The sequence below is a fragment of the Gracilinanus agilis genome, chromosome 2 (assembly GCF_016433145.1).
Source record: "Gracilinanus agilis isolate LMUSP501 chromosome 2, AgileGrace, whole genome shotgun sequence".
Lineage (NCBI taxonomy): Eukaryota > Metazoa > Chordata > Mammalia > Didelphimorphia > Didelphidae > Gracilinanus > Gracilinanus agilis.
The window spans coordinates 528,575,225-528,595,058 of record NC_058131.1 but is presented as its reverse complement, the minus strand read 5'-3'; the positions used below and the strand labels follow the sequence as shown (position 1 = coordinate 528,595,058).

The 19,834-nt window shown below is 38.4% G+C and overlaps 1 protein-coding gene across 1 annotated transcript in view; it reads right to left on the bottom strand.

Moving 5' to 3' along the window:
* INO80 (INO80 complex ATPase subunit) overlaps positions 1–19,834 on the bottom strand; it is a 106,295-nt gene that overhangs the window by 17,863 nt on the left and 68,598 nt on the right. Inside the window, exons 25-27 of the mRNA XM_044665120.1 lie at positions 15,948–16,173; positions 10,886–11,013; positions 3,358–3,452 (exon numbers count right to left, since the gene is read on the bottom strand). Coding sequence (XP_044521055.1) covers positions 3,358–3,452; positions 10,886–11,013; positions 15,948–16,173 — 449 coding nt within the window. The remainder of the gene's footprint in view (positions 1–3,357; positions 3,453–10,885; positions 11,014–15,947; positions 16,174–19,834) is intronic.

The window sequence follows — 19,834 nt, the reverse complement described above, 5'->3', positions numbered from 1 at the left end:
ATATTCCAGGGGGTTAGAGTGAGAAAAATCTGCTTTCAGCATGGGGTGAAGGTACAGAATCATGCACACACACAGATACATAAAAGAGGAAAATCCTTCAAGAACTCCCTCCATTTTGCCCTGTCATCCACAAGCCCTGTACGTACTTGTGAAGCACCTAACTAGGGGCAGGAAATCCCACGCTTCTCTGAGGTGAACAGAATCCCACAAGACAATGTGGTTGCTTGGGTGCCCTCTTGGGGCAAAACAAATAATTACAAGAATCTCTGGAACAGTCTTAGCCTTGTCTTCTAAGTTACAAGCAGAAACAAAGAGTAAAGACATGGCATATGATGATTCCTACTACTTGCCAAATGCTCAAGACATAATTAATGTCATACATCCTATACGATAAATGCTTGAGAAATGACGTTAAAAATTAGGGGTGGAATATATAATGAAGAGAATAATGGGGTTCCTTGACCATTCTGCTGAGACAGAAATACTAACATTCTAAAACACGGTAAGACAAAATATATCATATGTCCTTGCTGGCATAGGGCCTTGCAAACTGTTCTAAGAGACACTTTTTTTTTAAACCATAAGGAAAAGTTCATTTTAATTTTTCAGTAGCAGAGCCTTAGGCATCAGAGTGAGGAGGGGAGTTTGTCCCTAGCATAGGCACAAGAGGATTTAGCACTCACATATATAGTCTGTGAGACAGTTTTCTGTAGTGGATTGAGAACTGGCCTTGAAATCACAAAGACCCTGTGTTTAAGTCCTTCCTCTCACATGTGTGATCCTAGATAAGTAATTTAAACTTAGTGCTCTTGGCAACTTTCTTTTCTTTTCTAAAAAATTAATTAATTTAATCAACTTAGAATATTTTTCCATGGTTACATGATTAATATTCTTTCCTTCCCCTTCCCCCTCCCATAACCAATAAGCAATTCCACTGGATTTTACATGTATTAAGATCAAGACCTATTTCCATATTATTAATATTTGCAATAGGGTGATTGTTATAGTCTACATTCCCAATCATATCCCCATCGAACCATGTGATCAAAGAATTGTTTTTTAAGAGACGTATTTTGTAAATGTTAGGAGGTGAGAAGAAAGGGAAAGAAGTCTCACACAGAAATGTGAATGGTTTTTACTCTGACGTGCTGGACACATGTTCTTCTTGTTGCTCAGTCAGGACATCCTGGCCAAACAGCCTCCAGTCTTGGTCATACTTTTCCCTTGGAAGGACACTCACCCCCTCCTACCCCTTTAAATAAATCTCATATGCAGGGAACATAAAATGCTTTTTGTAAGAATTATTGTTTACTCCAGCCAACTTTTATGCTCTATGAGCTTTCTATAATTTTTCTTTTTATGTCTATTCATTATTTAAGTATTTGGCTAAGAAGGTTCTTCTTGTTTTGTTTTGTTTTTTGCCTAAAAAAAAATCTTTTATCTTCAAGAGTTCTTCCTTTGTATTGAATTGGTACAAAGAGAGTCATTTAAGCTGAAGACTTTCTCTCCATTGAGAGATTATGTTCAGTATTTGAGGCTCTCACAGTTGCTCAGATATTTCAGGTAAGAAACTACAGATTGCTTCCTATTCATAATTCTGATCTTGATGCCTAGATTATCACTAGTATGTCAAAACCAAGTAAGAAGGAGTTGCTCTTTTTCTCAAAGTCTCTATCATATTATTTTATTTACTGTACATAGTATGATTATATTGAGGCCAAATGATTAGTCAACAAGTCCACTGTTCCCTAAGGAACCTAGGATGTCAAGTGATAAAGTTTTTCTTAGGAAAGCTTGAAAAAAACAACAACCCTAAAACATACTGATCATGATGCATGAATAGGAAAAATGCTTACACTTTAAAAGAAAGGACTAAAACCTGTCTATTATTACTTGATTATTGATATTGGAATGATTTGAAAGCTATAAGATGCTAATCTGGAGATTATATCAGAGATTTTCCAGTTACACCATTGAAGAATATACTGTACCTAAGATCTCAAGGCCCAGGGTTCTGGGAATCAGATCAGTTAAAGGAACAGCCAAAGCTCTGCAAATGGATTTGTAAAAGGTCAATTCATTTGTAAATCAACTTGCTATAATCTAATAGGATTCATAGATACATAATACTATTAGATGCTAGGGAATGAGTCAAGTCTATAAATGATAAATGAATGCCTGTTGCCTAATGGCAAAGGCTGTTAGAAACTTTTAAGTGGCACCTTTGAAAAACGTTAAGAGGTCTGGCACATATGAATCTAGCGAGACATTAGGGTATCTCTTTATTTTAGGTCTATCGGCTCAAAGAGATGGAAGTGGTGAAGTGTTGGCGGTTAGGGCTAGCTATAGAGAGCCAACCAATTTTTTCAGCTCTACTTAATTTTTTCCCCCTCCCCTCCCATCTCTGCTCTCCCCCCTTTTCATTTTAAAAGGGAGTTTAAGAATCTGACAAATGAATATGCCTAACTACATAGATAGAAATGATTAGTTATCAAGTCCACTATTCACCAAGGAACTGTGGACTTCCTCTAATGACAAGCAAGGTTTTTCTTAGCAAGTTTTGGGAAAAAAAACCCTGAAACTTACTGATCAGATGACGTGTGAACAGAAAAGATGCTAAAGCTTTAAGAAGTGGCCATGCTCTGATCTCTTATGGAAAATGATGACATCCTTTCTTTTTTGTAATTTCTAGAGCTAATTTTCGCAAAAGGACATCCAAAAGAAAAACAGCAACTCAAAATTGTTCTTAACTTTTTAAATATCTGGACCTATTTCTTGATTTCATTCTTGGCTCTGTGGAATCCAGTTAAAGGCAGAGTTCAATAGAGTTGCCACCTGAGGAACTTGGCTTTCATCCTAGCAAGAGCAGAAAGCAGGTATTGCATAGTGCAGTAAGGACTCTCGCTAAGGATAATTATGGCCCTGTAAACTATCAGTATTCAGTATACAGTATTTGAAATTTCACAGGTTCATTAACAGGTGGCAGGTAATTGAAACTAAGAGCTGAACTTCCTACTGAATCAGTTGCAGACCACTGCATTGTGTCATGCTGTCCTGCTACTGCTATGTTCTGCAGAAAGAAGGCAGGAGCTGACATTCTTGATTTAAATTTAAATTCCCTGTTAACGTCTAAAGAATTCCACATTTCTTGAGTAAGGAGTTAACATTCAAATACAAAAATTACATGTCTCTAACTTCTCTCACACAGACAAAAACCGTGAGAATTTTATCAGGGGCTGATATTGCTGAACAATGTAGATATGTACAGTACCTTTAAGTTTTTTTAGACCCACTTTTCAATGCATAGAGGAAAATCAACATAATTGTAAAAACTTTTAATGTTCCCATTAGGCTTACCTGTTCTGAAAGTCAGCTACCATGTCCCGTCTCTCTGAGATCTTGGATGAACCATCCAGCCTCATGTATGTGTGCTTCCTATAAACCATGTATTCCTGCCAAAGGGAGTCAGATAACAGTGAGGCTGAATTGAAATCACTCAACTCCTAGTCTTATAAAAATCACCCACTTCTTTTCTCCATACCAGGTGGATCATAATCCCTAGAACTGGGAAAAACCAAACAGAGAGGGAAGAAGGGGGAGAGACAAGGAGAAGGAAGCCATATGCATCTTGTAAAAATGTAAAACCCCAGGGACAGCTGGGAGATTCAGTGAATTGAGAGCCAGACCTACAAGTTCAAATCTGGCTTCAGACACTTCCTAACTGTATGACCCTGGGCAAGTCACTTAACCCTCATTGCCTAGCCCTTATGGCTCTTCTGCCTTAGAACCAATACACAGTATTGATTCTAGGACGGAAGGTAAAGGTTTTAAAAAACAATATAAAACTCTTGAAACTGAACCTTGAAAAGTATCAAATATTATACTAAAAATTTCTGAAAGTTCTTATAAAAAGTAAATCCTAATCACAACATTTATATGAACTATGCTATCACTGCTTTTTGCTACCAAGAAAACATCCAACAGAATTCCAAGTTGGATTATTTGCCCCATCCCCACAGCACCACAAATTGCAGCCAGGACAAGTGCTCCTTAGTTTGGGTGGGAGTGTGGAGGGAGTGAATGAGAACCTAGGATACCAGTCTGTGGTAATTTGGAAGTGAGGGTAGGGCTTGGCGAAGGAGGGCACCACCCTAGCTTTGGCTATAACTAACTATCTAACAAGGTGAAAAGTTCTGATTCCTTCAATTTCCCCAAGCTGGTAAAGGACCGCAAATGTTGACAGTACCCAAAGGCAAGGTCTCAGTTGTCTCACTTTAATAAAGGCTGTGCTACCTATATTGTCTCAGCAGCAATCATACGACCCAACATGCTTTCTTTCTGCCCCAATAAATCATGACTCAAGATACTGAACTCTCTGTCTTATGCTTCACTCATCCAGAACTCAGAACATATGTGATGATGACGGGAGTCTAAGCATCCTTGTGAAACAGATGACTTGAGATAAATTTCCAAAGCTTTTTCATTTCTTCTGAAGTGGTCTTTCCTTTTATGAATTACAAATTTCCATTTCTTCATTCTAAGCTGGTCTTTAGTCCATATTGTTGAAAACTGAAAGACACCCACAAAACTCCAAGACTGCCTGCTATAGGAAGTTTCCTAATCAATAAGACAATTCCATTTCTGTCTTTAGGGGACAGTTGTCTTCTTTAAAAAAGTAAACCTTAAGTTGGCATTCAGTGGCCTGATTTCCTAATGGATTTGAGGACAGTGGTAGTGGAATGGGATATTCTAAATAAGAAGGGATACAGGAAATGATATCTTGATAGCCTTCAGAGGCTCCCTTAGTTTAATCCATTCCAAATGGAAGCAAGATTAAAGAGCTCTACTAATATCTGTAAATGGAGCAACAAAGCAACTGAGTAATCCAAGCCATGTAGAAGGAACCTTGGAGCCCTTCTTGTTTGATCCCATATAGGACCTTGTGCCTTCCCTTCAGATGAGAGGTTTCCAGTTTTGAATCAGTTAAAAAAAAAGATTTTGATAATTGTATTTTAATATAACCAATTTCTATTGCAATCCTATATATTTTATACATTTAATAACATTATTTTGAGAAGGGGCCCCACAAAAAGGTTAAAAACCCCTGTTATACTTTTTGTCTCTTGAAACTAGAGCTGACTAATCTCAAGAGAACTATGAATGAACCTTCTGGGAAACCTTGCTCTTAATATCATTTGGCCAGCAAGGTCAGAACACCAGGAGTATTAATCCAGGGCAAAATGAAGCCAATCTCACTGCAGAAGTCTGTTACTGAGGCAACAGAAGTCAAACCCCTCTCTTCAATCTATCAAGCCCTTGTTTCTTCACCCAAGAGACCAATAGGATTTTAGAAGGCTTAGTAAAGTTTAGATTCCATTTCAGTAAACAATTAAAAAAAAAGAAAAAAAAATCCAAGAAACTAGGCATCAGGAGTAAAAGAGATTAAAAATCAGAAAGAGACCTGCCAGTGCTTAATCACCTTCTTACTCCGAAGCAAAAATTTAGGGGAATAAGACATAGAATTGTTATACAAAGAAGGGACTCTTATGGTCATCCATTTTTATCAAGGTGAAAAACTATGGCTTAAAGTTAGGAGTCAAAGTCAAACAGTTAGTCATAGAGCCATAATCAGAACACAGATTTCCTGGCTCCAAAGTTCAATGGGTCTTTTCTTTACACTGTGGCACTTTTCATTACACTGCTGCCTTTGTACCACATCATACTGGCCTGATGGATAAAAAATAAGCTCCAAGAGTTCTAGCTGTTTTCCAATTTCAGATCAAAGTCAGAGGATCTATGTTCTAGGTCTAGTTCTTCTGCCAGCTAGCCATGTAATCTCTCTGCAAGTCATCTAATTTATTTGGGTGTCTCAGTTATCTGACATATGAAACAAAGTTGTCAAATCTCAATGACCTTTAAGGTACCTATTCTAGTACTGTCCCAAATTCTCTAAATTCCAACTATGATATATCAAAGTCCTCCTTTCTAGACTACTATTCCTAATTTCTAATTTTATGAGGATATATTCTTTTCTAATTAAAATGAATGAGCATTCTAGTCCTTTCCAGAAGAAAACTCCCTGGAAACACTTGATCAATAGTGAACTTCAAGAATTACTTCCCCAGGGGCAGCTGGGTAGCTCAGTGGTTTGAGAGTCAGGCCTAGAGACGGAAGGTCTTGGGTTCAAATGTGGCCTCAGACACTTCCCAACTGTGTGACCCTGGGCAAGTCATTTGACCCCCATTGCCTACCTACCCTTACCACTCTTCCACCTAGGAGCCAATACACATAAATTAAGGGTTAAAAAAAAAATCACTTCCCCAATGTCTACTAAGATAGATGGGAAAATATACAATTAGTACATTTTATGAAAAGACAAAGAAACATATTTTTTTAAATCAATTACCTTGCAAATCTATTTTAGTAAAAACTCACACACAACGCTATACCAGAGATTTTTTCCCCTAAGAGTCATTCTTAATAGTTCTCAACTATCAAGAACCAACACTGTGCCTTTTTATTATATTGCATGTATTAATTTCAAAGCCAATGCTAAATCAATGCCTGCTTTGCAGCTAGGTCCTAGTTAATTAGAAATGCTTTACTTTGAGAGAAGAATTTTGCACAAAGAAAACTTTTTATGATGGGCATTACCATTCTATCAATTCTCTACCCCCAATTCTGGTGCTAATATCCTCTGGTCTCTAACACGAGCATTTCATAAAAATAAAGATATACATCTAGCTCAAGGGAATTTTTAGCATTTAGAAGAAAAACAAAGAAGAGTTAAAAGTGGCAAAAAAAGAAAAGAAACCAAATATGCCTTATCCCTTCCCCTAAACACACACTGGAGGTTATTTGAATGGTATTTATGACATGACTTTAGCAAGCCTCAGTTGCTGTAGTCAACAACAGACATCACTAATGTTGTCTGTTGATCTGTTCTGCTCATATGCCTCTTTTCCCCTTAGACAATCTAAGTCTTAAGTAACAGATTAAAACCTGTAAGTTATAATAATTCCTTTTATTTCTATAGTTTTATAAGTCTGTATTGTATTATGATATCTGAAAGAGACAACAAGGTATAGTAAATACGGATATGTTTATATATATATGTATAGTAACTATAGTCTCAAAGCCAAGAAGAGCTGGGTTCAACTCCTGCCTTTGGAACATACCGACTGTGTAACCTTGGGCAAGTCATTTAACTCGAAAGCTATATGTTGTCTTTATAAGAAGCTGGTTTTTCATAATATTCCTAAGGTAAATTAGCTGTTTAAGCTAATAGTACCTTGAAGGGGGACTGAAGAGTCAAGGACAAATGTTTGTTAAAAGGAGGGACATATATCAGTCATCCTCTCCTTATCCTGATCAGGGACATTGGAGCAACATAGGAATGTAATCTTGTAATGGGAAATGATGTTGATTTAATCAGGATAAGTGAAGCTGCTTGATAGGCTCTTGGCCACTCTATGCTTCACCTTTCACCCTAAACACTCAGCTGATGGATTTCTTTCTGTCATTTCTAAACCCCAATGAAAACCCCAGCTAACAGTGACCCAAATTTGCTTTGAAATCTAACATGTACTCTGGGGGTTATCTAGCATTTCAATTCATTCAAACCCAAAGTTACTAAAATGAACATGGATACCAAAAGAGCTATTAGGCCAATAGAGGAGAGGTGATGGGATGAATCCTCTATTACTAGCATAAAGTATTTTTGCAGGGGACTCTATAAGGTAACAATTTCCTGTGCTTTAAATTTGGTTATACCTGTGAATCTCTGGAGTTTATTTTATTTTATTTTTTAAACCCTTAACTTCTGTGCATTGGCTCATAGGTGGAAGAGTGGTAAAGGTGGGCGATGGGGGTCAAGTGACTTGCCCAGGGTTACACAGCTGGGAGGTGTCTGAGGCCAGCTTTGAACCTAGGACCTCCCATCTCTAGGCCTGACTCTCAATCCACTGAACTATCCAGCTGCCCCCTCCTCTGGAGTTAATTTTAAATCATTTTATTTCTCCATTTTAGGTTTTGAGATGTTAGTTTCAACCTGGGACAATATAAAACACTCTATAAAAGTTACCTATTTCTTGCCACTAAATAACAACTTGCCAAATGATACCAGTCAGAAGAAAATAAGGCCAGTAGAGTAGAAACGTTTCTAATTTGGATTATAGGTGCTCAGAAAATATTATCATTAATAATCTCCTACATACTTTGGATACACCTAGAATTAGAGGATCTGCAAACAGAAAGATCATAAGCCTGCTGCACAGCTATGATTTAACTATGGCTTACTATGCTAGTGAAAGTGTATACAAACTTTTTATCTATAGCAGTCTTTTGGGGAGTTAAAGTGATAGATGATCACAGAGTAAAGTAAAATCCACCATTCAGCAGGTAAAGGTGCCAGAAACAACAACATTAATAGCAGCAGCAACAACATCACAGATGGACAGGCTCAATAGTTCAGCCACATATCAAGACCAAATGGAAGGGACTAATGGATAAACAAAACCTATATTTTATACAGATTAATTAACTACTCCTTTTGATACTTAAGATACAAAACATCAAAAGAGCAAAAAGAAGTACATTCTACAAAGTGACTTTAAGAGATGGAAGGTCCTGGGTTCAAATGTGGCCTCAGGTGTTTCCTAGCTGTGTGACTGTGGGAAGTCACTTAATTCCCACTGCCTAGCCCTTTATCACTTTTTTTGCCTTGGAACTAATATATAGTACTGATTTTTAAGACAGAAGAAAGAGTTAAAAAAAAAAAAAAGAAAAGAAACATTGAAAATGAGCGAGTCCTAGCACAGGGAGGGGGTGGGAGAGGATCTGGAAAGGTTTATGTGGAAGGTGAGGCTTGAGTGCGGGTGAGGAGGGATGGATAGACTACAAGAAATGCAAAGGCCCAGAGACAAGAGATGGAAAGCATGTAAGGAAGAGAGAAAGGTGGCCAAGTTTGCTAGATTGTATTTGTGGAAGTGGGAAATGATGCCCAATGAAGCTGGAAAGATAAACTGGAGCCAGGTTATGGAGAGTTTGAATAAGGATAATGCTGAAGTGATGAACCTGAGAAATTAGAAATAATAGTAATATCTTCCACATTTAATGGCAAGTTTGAAAGAAGTGTTGGTTGGTAGGGAAAGATAAGGTCTGTTTTGGGCATGATGAGTTTGAGATGTCTCTGGAACATTTAGTTTGAAACATCTAATAGCCAACTGGTGATGTAGAGTTAAAATTTATGGGATATCAATGCTCTTGACTGTTAATAGTTGCAACATTTTCTAGCTTCAGCAATGGGGATGTATGTCAAAGGCAGATTGCATCATCAGTTGTGAAATTCAGGCCATGTATTTTATTTTCCTTTGATTTAGGATTTTCCAAAGCTATCAGAGAAAAGCATCCAGGAGGTTTTTGAGTGGTCTAAAGATTCCCTGGGTCCAAATTTAGAGCACAATGTCTTGTCCATTCAGGGGCTTTCATTTTTCCTACATCCTAGGATTCCAAAGTAATACTTCTTTGTAATATAGAGCTTCTTTTATGGTGTAATAATGGGGAACCAGCTCTATCCTAACTACATGCATTCATTTCCATGCCCAGGATTATTTCTACAACCAGAAGAGCATGCACTGGGCTTGTGTCCTATTTCCTACAATTAATATAGAAACCATTTAAAAACTTTTCATGATTTACAACTTGGATCATATAAGGTCTCGATTCCACTTTAGAAGGGGTTACTATCATTTCCCTAAATTCCCTGAAATGGAGCACTACAACTCTTTGTATAGCTGTAGATCATTGTAATATCATACCTCCAACACTCTATATGAGAGATTTGTTGGCAAGTATGTTTTGTTCAAAAGGAGGCTAACTATAGTAGAATAATTTGTATTGTTCTGGACAATGGAACCACCTTTATGGAGTGAGACTAGAGAGGCTAGGAGCCATTCTTTTGAGCTTGGATTATCTCTCTCTCTATGAGCTTTCAATAAAGTCAATACTTAAAATATTTTAAAAATATTTTAGTTTGAATCATTTTTGGAGGACTACAGTATGGAAAGGGACTTAAAAAATATCAGTTAAAAATGTGCAACACAGCATAGACCAGAACTCTGGTCTTATTTGAGACATTGTTTGCTAGTTTATATAGTATCTAAGCTCTGCTTATGAAATTGACCATAAGTGTAATTTTTTATGTAACATGGAACTTGTTGAATTTATTAATCATAATATTTTTAAAAAAGTTAGTTGCCCTTTGTTTACACCAGTTCTTTGATTTTTACTCATTAAAGATTTGATCCTTTGAACCAAAAGTAAAAAAAAAAGGGGGGGCAGATGAGAACATTTAGCTTTTGATCCCATTGCTTTAGCCCCTACATCAGTGACTCTTCCACACTGTCAACTATGTGAATGGTTTCTCTACATTTGTCCTCATTTTGTTTCCTTTGTTGCCAGTTTTTTGTTCTCCATTTACAATTCTGTCAATAGAAAGAAATGATGAGAATTTTAACAGAACAAGAGTCACAAAAAGTAAATGTGTCATGGCAGTGGTGAAGTATAGCTCTACTCTATCAATCCAGGCTGAGGAGATCTCTAATTTTACTTTCAGGGCCAGTCTCAAGACTTTAAGTTTTCTTGCAAAGGAGTTCAAAAGACTTCTCAGGCATAATCTTGGATGCTGATTCTATTTGGAATTTAGATAACTAAAGGGTTTTTCTGCATAAATAAAATTAATAAAAGAAGGTTCCCTAGCAGACTCACATCTACTAAAAACTCCTTCTATTCTTTCTTTATACTTCTAAAAGATCAGAAAGGTCATACAAACCTGGTTCAAACAAACAAAATGACAAGTTAGCCTGTCCCCAATGTCCTCTCCTACCTCCAATAGGTCTATCATCCTGGTCATCTGGGAGTAGATAAGGACCCTGTGTCCTTGAGACTTGAGCCGAGTCAGGAGAACATCAAGGGCATACAGCTTTCCACTGTCAGTGATGAGGCTTTCTTTGCCTGAGAGGAAGAAAAAGGGGACGGGGGAGACACTCTTTAAGAGAAGTAAGAAATCTGTGATTGCAAAACTAGTTGGAGCCAAGAGCACTATAATAAGGAGGGTTATCCCAAGGGTTTATTGAATAGGGAAGTGCTCTAGAGGGAAAAAATGCCAAGCACTGTTGTTCATGCCACCAACACAATTCCTAAAAGGTAAGGAAGAAGAGATATAGGCTTCCTCCTAGTTCATATCCTACCAGATACCTACAGAGCCCAAAGCCCTGATATTTGAAATTTTCCTTGCCTCTCCTCAGGTTCACTCAGAGGATTGCTAGAGTAAGGCTGGCTGATTCCAAGCCAAAAGTCATCTGCATGTCATGATTGTTTAATTGGCCTAAAAAAAAAAAAATCTGTCTTCTTTCTGTCACAAATAACATTATCATGACGACTCCAGACATCTACTTCAGTTAAACAAAGTCTTGTGGTTAGTAAACATATGGAAATAAATACCTCCCTCACTCATTCTCAGACAACCTAATATACCAAGAGATGCCAATTTTCTTCTCTTTACCCAAAGCTATTCTTTCCAGAAGATTCCAAAAGGGTAGGTTTTTTTAGCTAACAAATATAATTACTCTGAAGATATAAATTTGACAAGTATATTGGGGCCATCACTTTAATTCCCATGAGACATCTAAAGGCTACCAACTGTCAGAGACTTATTTGGCTTAGTTAGAAAGACTATTTCTGGGTCAATGTAAAATGAAATTACTTCCATGCATTAACATGGAGCTTCTTTCTCCCTTCCTACTTCTTTTGATGAAATATTTTCAGCTGGAGAACTTAAAGAACAACCAAGTCTCAATTTCTCATCTCCTATTCTTCAGCATCACTCAACAGCCATCATACTTCAGGAAGGAGAATTTCCTGTTTGTAGACTGGGTCCATAAACATGCCATGAACAATGTGCTGCCACTAGGGGTGGGGGTGGCGGGAAGAGACGAGAAGGGGGGTATAGAGAGGAAGGATAGATTATACAGATAATTATGACCTGAAAGAAAAAGGAATGTTCAGAAAAACAGTGGCCACTCTCAACATCTGTGATTGAACCTATAGATTTCATTCACATCAGAAAATATAGTACTGCAGAGGGGGTGATTACTGAGAACAACCCAACAATTCTTAGTATTCATTTCTTTATTCTCACCACTATTTGCCAAGTGTACAATTGTTATATAAATTGAACAAGAACGGATGTGCTGACAGCACCATCACAAATCACAGACACTCTCGGTACTGGATGTTGACTCCTCTGCACTCTAAGCCTGCCTTCTTCCACCTTCAGAATGTTGCCAGGGGCCAGCTATCCCTCTTCACCAGACCCTCCTGCTTCCACTCCTGTAAACACCTTTGTTAAGACTCTTTGCTTGATCTTGCTTAATTAAACTAAAATGTTGCGGGGCAGAATTGTATATGTGTGTCACACACACACACACACACACAACTTACCCCATCCTCTGCCCAGTTCAGGCAATAAGGACTATTTCCTAACAACTCTGAGGTTCTTCTTGTGGTTTTACTGCCCTGTTCAGCTCCATTGCATTGCCTTGGTTTCCTGCTCTGACTAGACGAACAGTTTCATGTTAGATTCAGATCATATACATACAAAATATGAGTTTTCAATATGATTGAGTTGGAAATCTGGAGGGCGTTCTCTATAGAATTCTGCAACCAGCTGTCTTTTTCTCTTTTCAGACACAGCCACATGAGGAGATATTTTGAGTCTATATTATGTTGGGTTTACACATTAAGAAGCCAAAATTTATCACTAAATCAATATTTAAGGGTTCTCTTCTATTCAAACCTTAGCCTTTAGATTATTTTTATACACACAGACACACACGTAGACATGACTGAATTAATGCCCAGGATTACAAGACAGGTGAAACCCACAAAAATAAAACCACAGTTAAACATGGGCAGTAGAAAGTGTCCATATCAAAGTATTAATGGCTTTCATTGTATAAGAGGAAGTGGGTCAAAATGGATTTTAACTCTGGTTTGATATCTGTCTAAGAGATATTCCCACAAGTAATCTCAAAAATGGACAAGACTCAAGTCTTAAAAAACAAATAACTCATAAAACATTACTGAATTCATAGGTCAGCATGCTAGAAATGAAGTGCTGCCACTTGTTCTGAGAAAGAAATGTTGACAATGCCCCTGAACAAGTTTCTAGGTAGAAAATGGTGGCACTTGGTGCTGGCCTCTAGGATGTAGTGTCCACTGCTTAAAATTCTCCAGGTGCTAGCAAGACTTTACGCTGCAAGAGCCCCATCTGGTGCTGAGGAGGCAAGAAATAAACTTGTAGAAGCAGTATCCAACAGACTAGGCTGATTTTTCAGATGAAATCTGGGCACAAATGTTTCTTGTAATTATTTTATCCTATCTTAGCCAACAACACTATGACGTTTCCATTTAGTACAGGTTTTACTGTCCCTTCAGCAAGGTCTTAACTCAGTAAAAGAACAGAATAAAGGTCAGCCCCAGGTATTAAAGTGGTCATGTTTTTAGTAGCACCCTGTCTACTTTTAAGGGAATGATAGAGTCTGATACTAGAAAATGGAAACTCACTCAGGTTGTGAGTCTAATGAGACTCCAGCTAGCCTCCCAGGGAATCTAATGAAGTTCTGACCCTTCCCAAGGAAATAGAAAATGCAAAAGTATAGAGGAAAGAAAGATAAAGCTCAGGTCCCAGCGACCCCCCCTGGCAGTCTGCAAAGCACAATAGGATCAGTAAGGAGCTGGTTGGCTCTCACAGTAAACAGCCAGTGAAGCCGGTACTTTTTATCGATGCTAAAAGAACTCAGACGCTTCCTGCCATTTAAACAAGGCTCATTTTTCTTTCAAAGAACAGGAAAAGCCACAAGAGATTCCCACAGCGCCAGCAATGGAACTGTTCCCCCTATACTGGGAACGTGGGAGTCAAAGAGGGAGCCCAGGGAAAAGGGAAGGGAGAAGCTTCTCTTGTTCAGTGCTCATCTACATCCTTTGCCTTTTCAGCTTTTCTTCCTTGCTGGACTCTATCCCTACATTCAAACTTGAGAGTTTGTTGACTACCATGACACTCAGGCTTTTCCCTTTCCCATTATCCTGTACTCCACAAATCAATGCTTTCATGTTTCTTATGTCAGCCTTAAAGATTGCCTAATTCCTATGTGAACTGTTCACTAAGCTGTATGTTGTTCCAAAGAACCCCTATAGCCTAAAAAAGGCTGACATCCAGAGGTCCCATAAACTTCCACAAAGAGCTCCTTAGATTACTGACAATACTGAGAGCAAATGGGAATTTTATTGCCTTACATTTATGATACACTTTCTAAATGAATTTCATTCTTTCAGAAATTATGTGTGATGCCCTGGAAGCTCAAAAGCCATGCCAACGAAGCACAAAATGTGGACGATCTTAAACCGATCTGGGAATGGGGCCTTCCAGGCCCCAGTCTAGGTGAATTCAGACTGGCCCTTCACCAGAAGGCTTGCAACAAGGTGATTCATTTTCTTGGCTTTAGTACTATCTGAGGACATTCAACAGGACACAGAAGAATTGTGATCGTCATTGATGAAAAGATTGATACCAATGAAATCAGAGATTTTTGAAGCCTGTGCATCACATTGTGTTAGGTTCCAAAAGAGCTATAAAGACAAATATTAAACCTTTTGAGAACTTATACAAATATCTCATTGTATCTTCCCAAGAAGAGAGGAGTGGTAAGATGTATAAGTCTCGGTTTGTAGTTGGAATATTGAGGTTCGGGGAAGAGTAGGTAACTTGCCTAAAGCCACCAAGCTGGAAAGTGGAGAGAAGACCTGAGCACAAGTTTACTGAGCTTTAGTTCAAGGTTCTTTTAACAGAACAAGCGCTTTAACAGAGATCTCTTGGATTTCTAATGATACTAAAAATAGTCTCTTTTCAATTGCTAAATGAAGCTCTTGTTTAACTCTCCTAAAAGGATTCTTGTTGGCAGTCTAGAGAGGCTGGACAGGCCAAACCTGATGTGTTTTTCTAGTGTCTCTGAGTCTACTCAGCAGGTGGAGGAGGTATTTTGTCTGCCACTCTTCTATGCAGTGTCCTTATAAGCAGCCTCACCAAACTCCACTGAAGCAGCCTATAAACCTAGTTTCCTGTAAACCCTCGACCTTGACCCCAGGGGGTCTGGGAATCTGCTAGCATTCTGGCACAGAACACCCTGTTTTTCCTCTTTGTTATCACTCAGATCTTTTGGGCTTCGTGCAGGACACTGTTTATGCTGCTCTGGCCAGGCAATCTGCTGAATGACGACATTCTCATTCACGCAACCAAACTCCACATGGCACTGGCTTTGAGCTTCTATAGGTACATTATTAGTTTACCTCCCTTAAATAGTGGGATATATCTTTTGTCACATTCTACTCATGGTGGCCTCCTCAAAGAAAATATTTAAGTAAGATTTACGTTACAGATTTTTTCCATAAGACCTCTGTTTTCCTAGTTCTGTAAGCTACATACATTCCTCTGGATAAATGTGGTGTAAAACTCATCTGCATGTTCTAAGGAAATGACACTTTTTTTGGTAGGCGACAATGTTAAAATGGCAACCATCAGGTGTAACTGGGTAGCTCAGTGGATTGAGAGTCAGGCCTAGAGACGGGAGGTCCTATGTTCAAATCTGGCCTCAGACATTTCCCAGCTGTGTGACCCTGGGCAAGTCACTTGACCCCCATTGCCTACCCTTACCACTCTTCTGCCTTGAAACCAATATACAGTATTGACTTCAAGATGGAAGTTAAGGGTTTAAAAAAAAAAAAAAGCAATCATCTATTCTCACTGGGGAAAAAGGAAGGAGTAAAAGAGTAAGCAGAAATCCCTCCTTAAAGTTGGACATATGTTCCAAAAGGAGAAAACCAAGGCCCACCTGGAATCCTGATGAAAGACCAGCCATTCTGAGGCCTAATGCTCCACAACCCTCCTGGTGGCTGTGGGAAAAACTGAGAGGGTCGGTTCAGCCAATCCCTAGCCAGCTCTGGGGCTCCATTCAGTAAACACTGCTTTGCAGCAAGGCTTCCTCCTTCTTTCAGGACTCGGCGCTCATATTCTGCACTTCGGTCATTGCAGTAGGAATCCAACGGCACTGCTGTAACCTACAGAAGAGGGCACACAGGAAAGGTTCATTCACTCCTTCCACAAACATTCTGTTCTTTGGGAAACTAATATTTACAAGTATGACCACTATGGAGAAGCTAGTGGTTTTCAAGCAGCAAAGTAACAACTGAAATGGCCAATCCTGCCCTCAGACAACCAGGAGTTTTCCCTTGACAGCTACTTGTTTTGAACGTCTTTAAGTGAGAGTCTGCCCCTTTATAGTGCTGGCCCAGTCATATCCCCAAAAAAACTAAACAAATTCTAGTTCTGAGTACTGTGCCAATTTCCTTCAGTGATCCTGCCTTTGACAAAATTCTCTTAGGGCAATGGCTGGGCTTGCTGTTTCTCCAGTTTATTTTTAATATTTTACAGCCAAATTATTCAGTTGTGCTGACACTTCTCACCTCCCTTACCAGGCTGTTTACTGAAACAACAAAGAGGAAGAGACAAAAGATAAGAGAGCTACTCTTTTTTTCAGGACCTCAAGCTGGGAGGCAGCTTACTTCTGTAGTAGATTAGTAGGTTCATTTCCTGGCCAAAGCAGAAATATGTTTTAGGAATGCTCAACTCCCTATCTTTCTAGAGGACACGAACCAAAAGACTGGAAAATTCTCACCCAACTGGGCAAAATGATTGTGTCAAATCAGGATCATAAGCTTCAACTCTCCTCAGTTCTTTCGGTCTATCTCTAAAATAATATTCACTCCTTTGCAGGGATTGAGTTGGGAGGCACCAGAAAGCCACACAGCTATTTATTTGGATGACTGAAGTCTCTGACAAAGAGTTGGTTTTTGGAGACAAGGATGACTTTTGTAAAAATCCAGAGCCCATGATTATTAACATGGCTGATAGAAGATTAAGAGGTCATTTTGAACAGTATATAATTGGTTAGAACAAGGCTCTCTGTTACTTCCCGACAAAATTTTACACTTATGTCTTCCTTCTTCCAAGGTAGGGATTCAAATAAGGAAACGATAGACAAGACACTCAGTTACTACAGTTCATTAAAAGGGGTTAACAATTTCTACCCACTAATAAAACAAAAAATTTGAGTAGGGTAGAGGAACTTTCTATGAGCTTCCTGTCCCTTGTGGTGGGATTGAAATTTTATCCTATTTTCAAACAGAAATTTGCTTTTCTTCCCTCCTATTCTATCTTCCACCAGCAGCCCCCCATCACTGAAAAAGCAAGGGGAAGAACAATAAAATTTTGTTACAAGGAAATTAAATTCCTGGATTAGCCAAGTCCAATAAAATACAACTCAATCTATACTCTGAATTCATAAATTCTCTATCAAAAGGGAGCAGCAGGTTTCATCATGAATAGTGATTGTGGTCCTGAGGTTGGTCACTGTTTTGATCAGAGTTCTAAAGTGTTTTAAGAAAATTTAAGAATAACTGTTTTTATGAGTCCATCGGTTGGGGAATAGTTGAATAAATTATGTTATATGTTGGTGATGGACTATTATTGTGCTGAAAGGAATAAAGAAATGGAGGAATTCCATGTGAACTGGAATCATCTCCAGGAACTGATGCAGAGTGAATGAGCAGAACCAGAAGAACATTGTACACAGAGGCTTGATACATTACAGCACAATCGAATGTAATGGGCTTTTCTACCAGTAGCAATGCAACAACCCAGGACAATCCAGAGGAATTTAGGAAAAAGGACACTGTCCACATCCAGGGAAAGAATTGTGGAACCAGAAATGCATTAGAAAAATATATGATCGACCATGTAGTGTGATAGGGATGTGATTAGGGCTTTGATATTAAAGAATTGTTGCACTGCAAATATGAATAATATGGAAATAGGTTTTGAACAATGATACATGTATAACCCAGTGGAACTATTTGTCGGCTTTGGGAGGGGGGAGGAGGAGGAGGAGGATCATGTAATCAAGGAAAAATATTCTAAATAAAAAAAATTGTTTTTATAATAATGTTGTTATTGTATAAATTTTTCTATTGGTTCTGCTCATTTCACTCCATATCACTTTATACAACTTTCTCAGGTTGCTCTGAAACTGTGTCCTTCATTATTTCTTATAGGAAAAGAGTACTGAAATCCTATTTATAAGGAATAATTTATTTAGCCATTACCCATTAATGAAGGCCCCCCCAGTTTCCAATTCTTTGCCACCACGAAAAAGAGCTACTCTAAGTACTTTTTGTACATAGGGGCTGAAGAGACTTTCAAAGACTACCTACAAACTCTTAGGATTCAGGAAAATTAATAGTCAGACAAGGAGCTTATAGAGGTTATAAAACTATTTGGTGGATTTGGTCAGTATGAGTCAAGAGGACCATTTAGTAATATCCTGGAGGATAATGACAGAATAAAGTTCTAGAGAGAGATGCAATAGGGTTGACTAGGTAGCAGTGCCACCTACAGCCATGGACCAAAACTACAGGTATACAACTGGGTAGTAAGAACTCCAAATTTCAGGAATTTCAGGAAGACCACTATAGAAATGATAATCTGAACAACTTATCAGTGGGCTGTAGTAATTATTAACACTTCTATTCTTTTACCTTTAAGAGGAATTCTTTGGCTTCCAAATTACTAAATTTTTTTTCAACAAAATTTGGTAAAGGCAAATAAAACCAAAACACAAAAGAGGTAGACTAAAATTGGGCCTCTGAGTTGAGGGCCATACTTACTGGCAGTTTGCCAGCAGAGGCCTCTGCCTGTGATTTGAATCTTACCATGGCTTACCTTCACTGTAACTGCTGCTTTTGGAGCCTGAAATATTAGTACAATCTGGCCTGCAGAGATAGCTGTAGCTAATTCTTTACGATGACAATTAATGAGCTCTTTAAGAAGAGGTAACAGGGGAAACAGATCAAGAACTGTCCCTGAAATAAGAAGACAGAGCAGTGTGCAAATCCTGTTTCCAACTGTTACCCTAAGAAACCTTACAGGGTTGCTGTGAAGGAAAGATGAGCTAATGTTTGTACAGTGCTTTGAGATTTCAAAGCACTATTAAATTTTAGCTATTATTAATCATCACCATCACCACTGCTATTTTTAGTAGTAGAAGAAAAGATCACTAGCACTCCCAAGACAAAAAGAAATCAAATATTGAGATGTCAGTTTAATGTAGAAAGTTTGGACAACATGAGGAAGAATTCAAAGCTTTGCTGTGAATTACATAACCCTCATTTTTAGTTATTCTCATGGTAATAAGCCTTTGGCACTTTACTGTCAACTCCTAATCAACAACAATCTTCCAAACTTCACTTTTACTGCTCTGAGTACAGGGAGATACACAGGACAAAAACTCTCTGAAACATGGTACATTTTGATAAACTTATTTGGCCAGGACACAACTCAAGAGGTATAATCAACACTCCAGCTCACATCAGCAAATTGTTTTTAATTTCCCTAAAGGTTTGTACTGAGTGCTTAAGTAATGCAATTATGTCCCCCCCCACCCCCCAAGAAGCTGCTCATGTCTATTTCTACCAGAACTAATCCTCCTTTTTACAAGTCACCAGTAACCTTGATAGACATCATCTGTCTCATTAATGCCAAACTGCCTTCTAGACTGCTCAGAAGCTGGGGCAGCTGAAGCATAAAGTATCAAGCTACCTACTCCCTAATGGATATATACACACTCCTCCTCTTAGCCATACATGATCTAGCCATGTTTTGCTT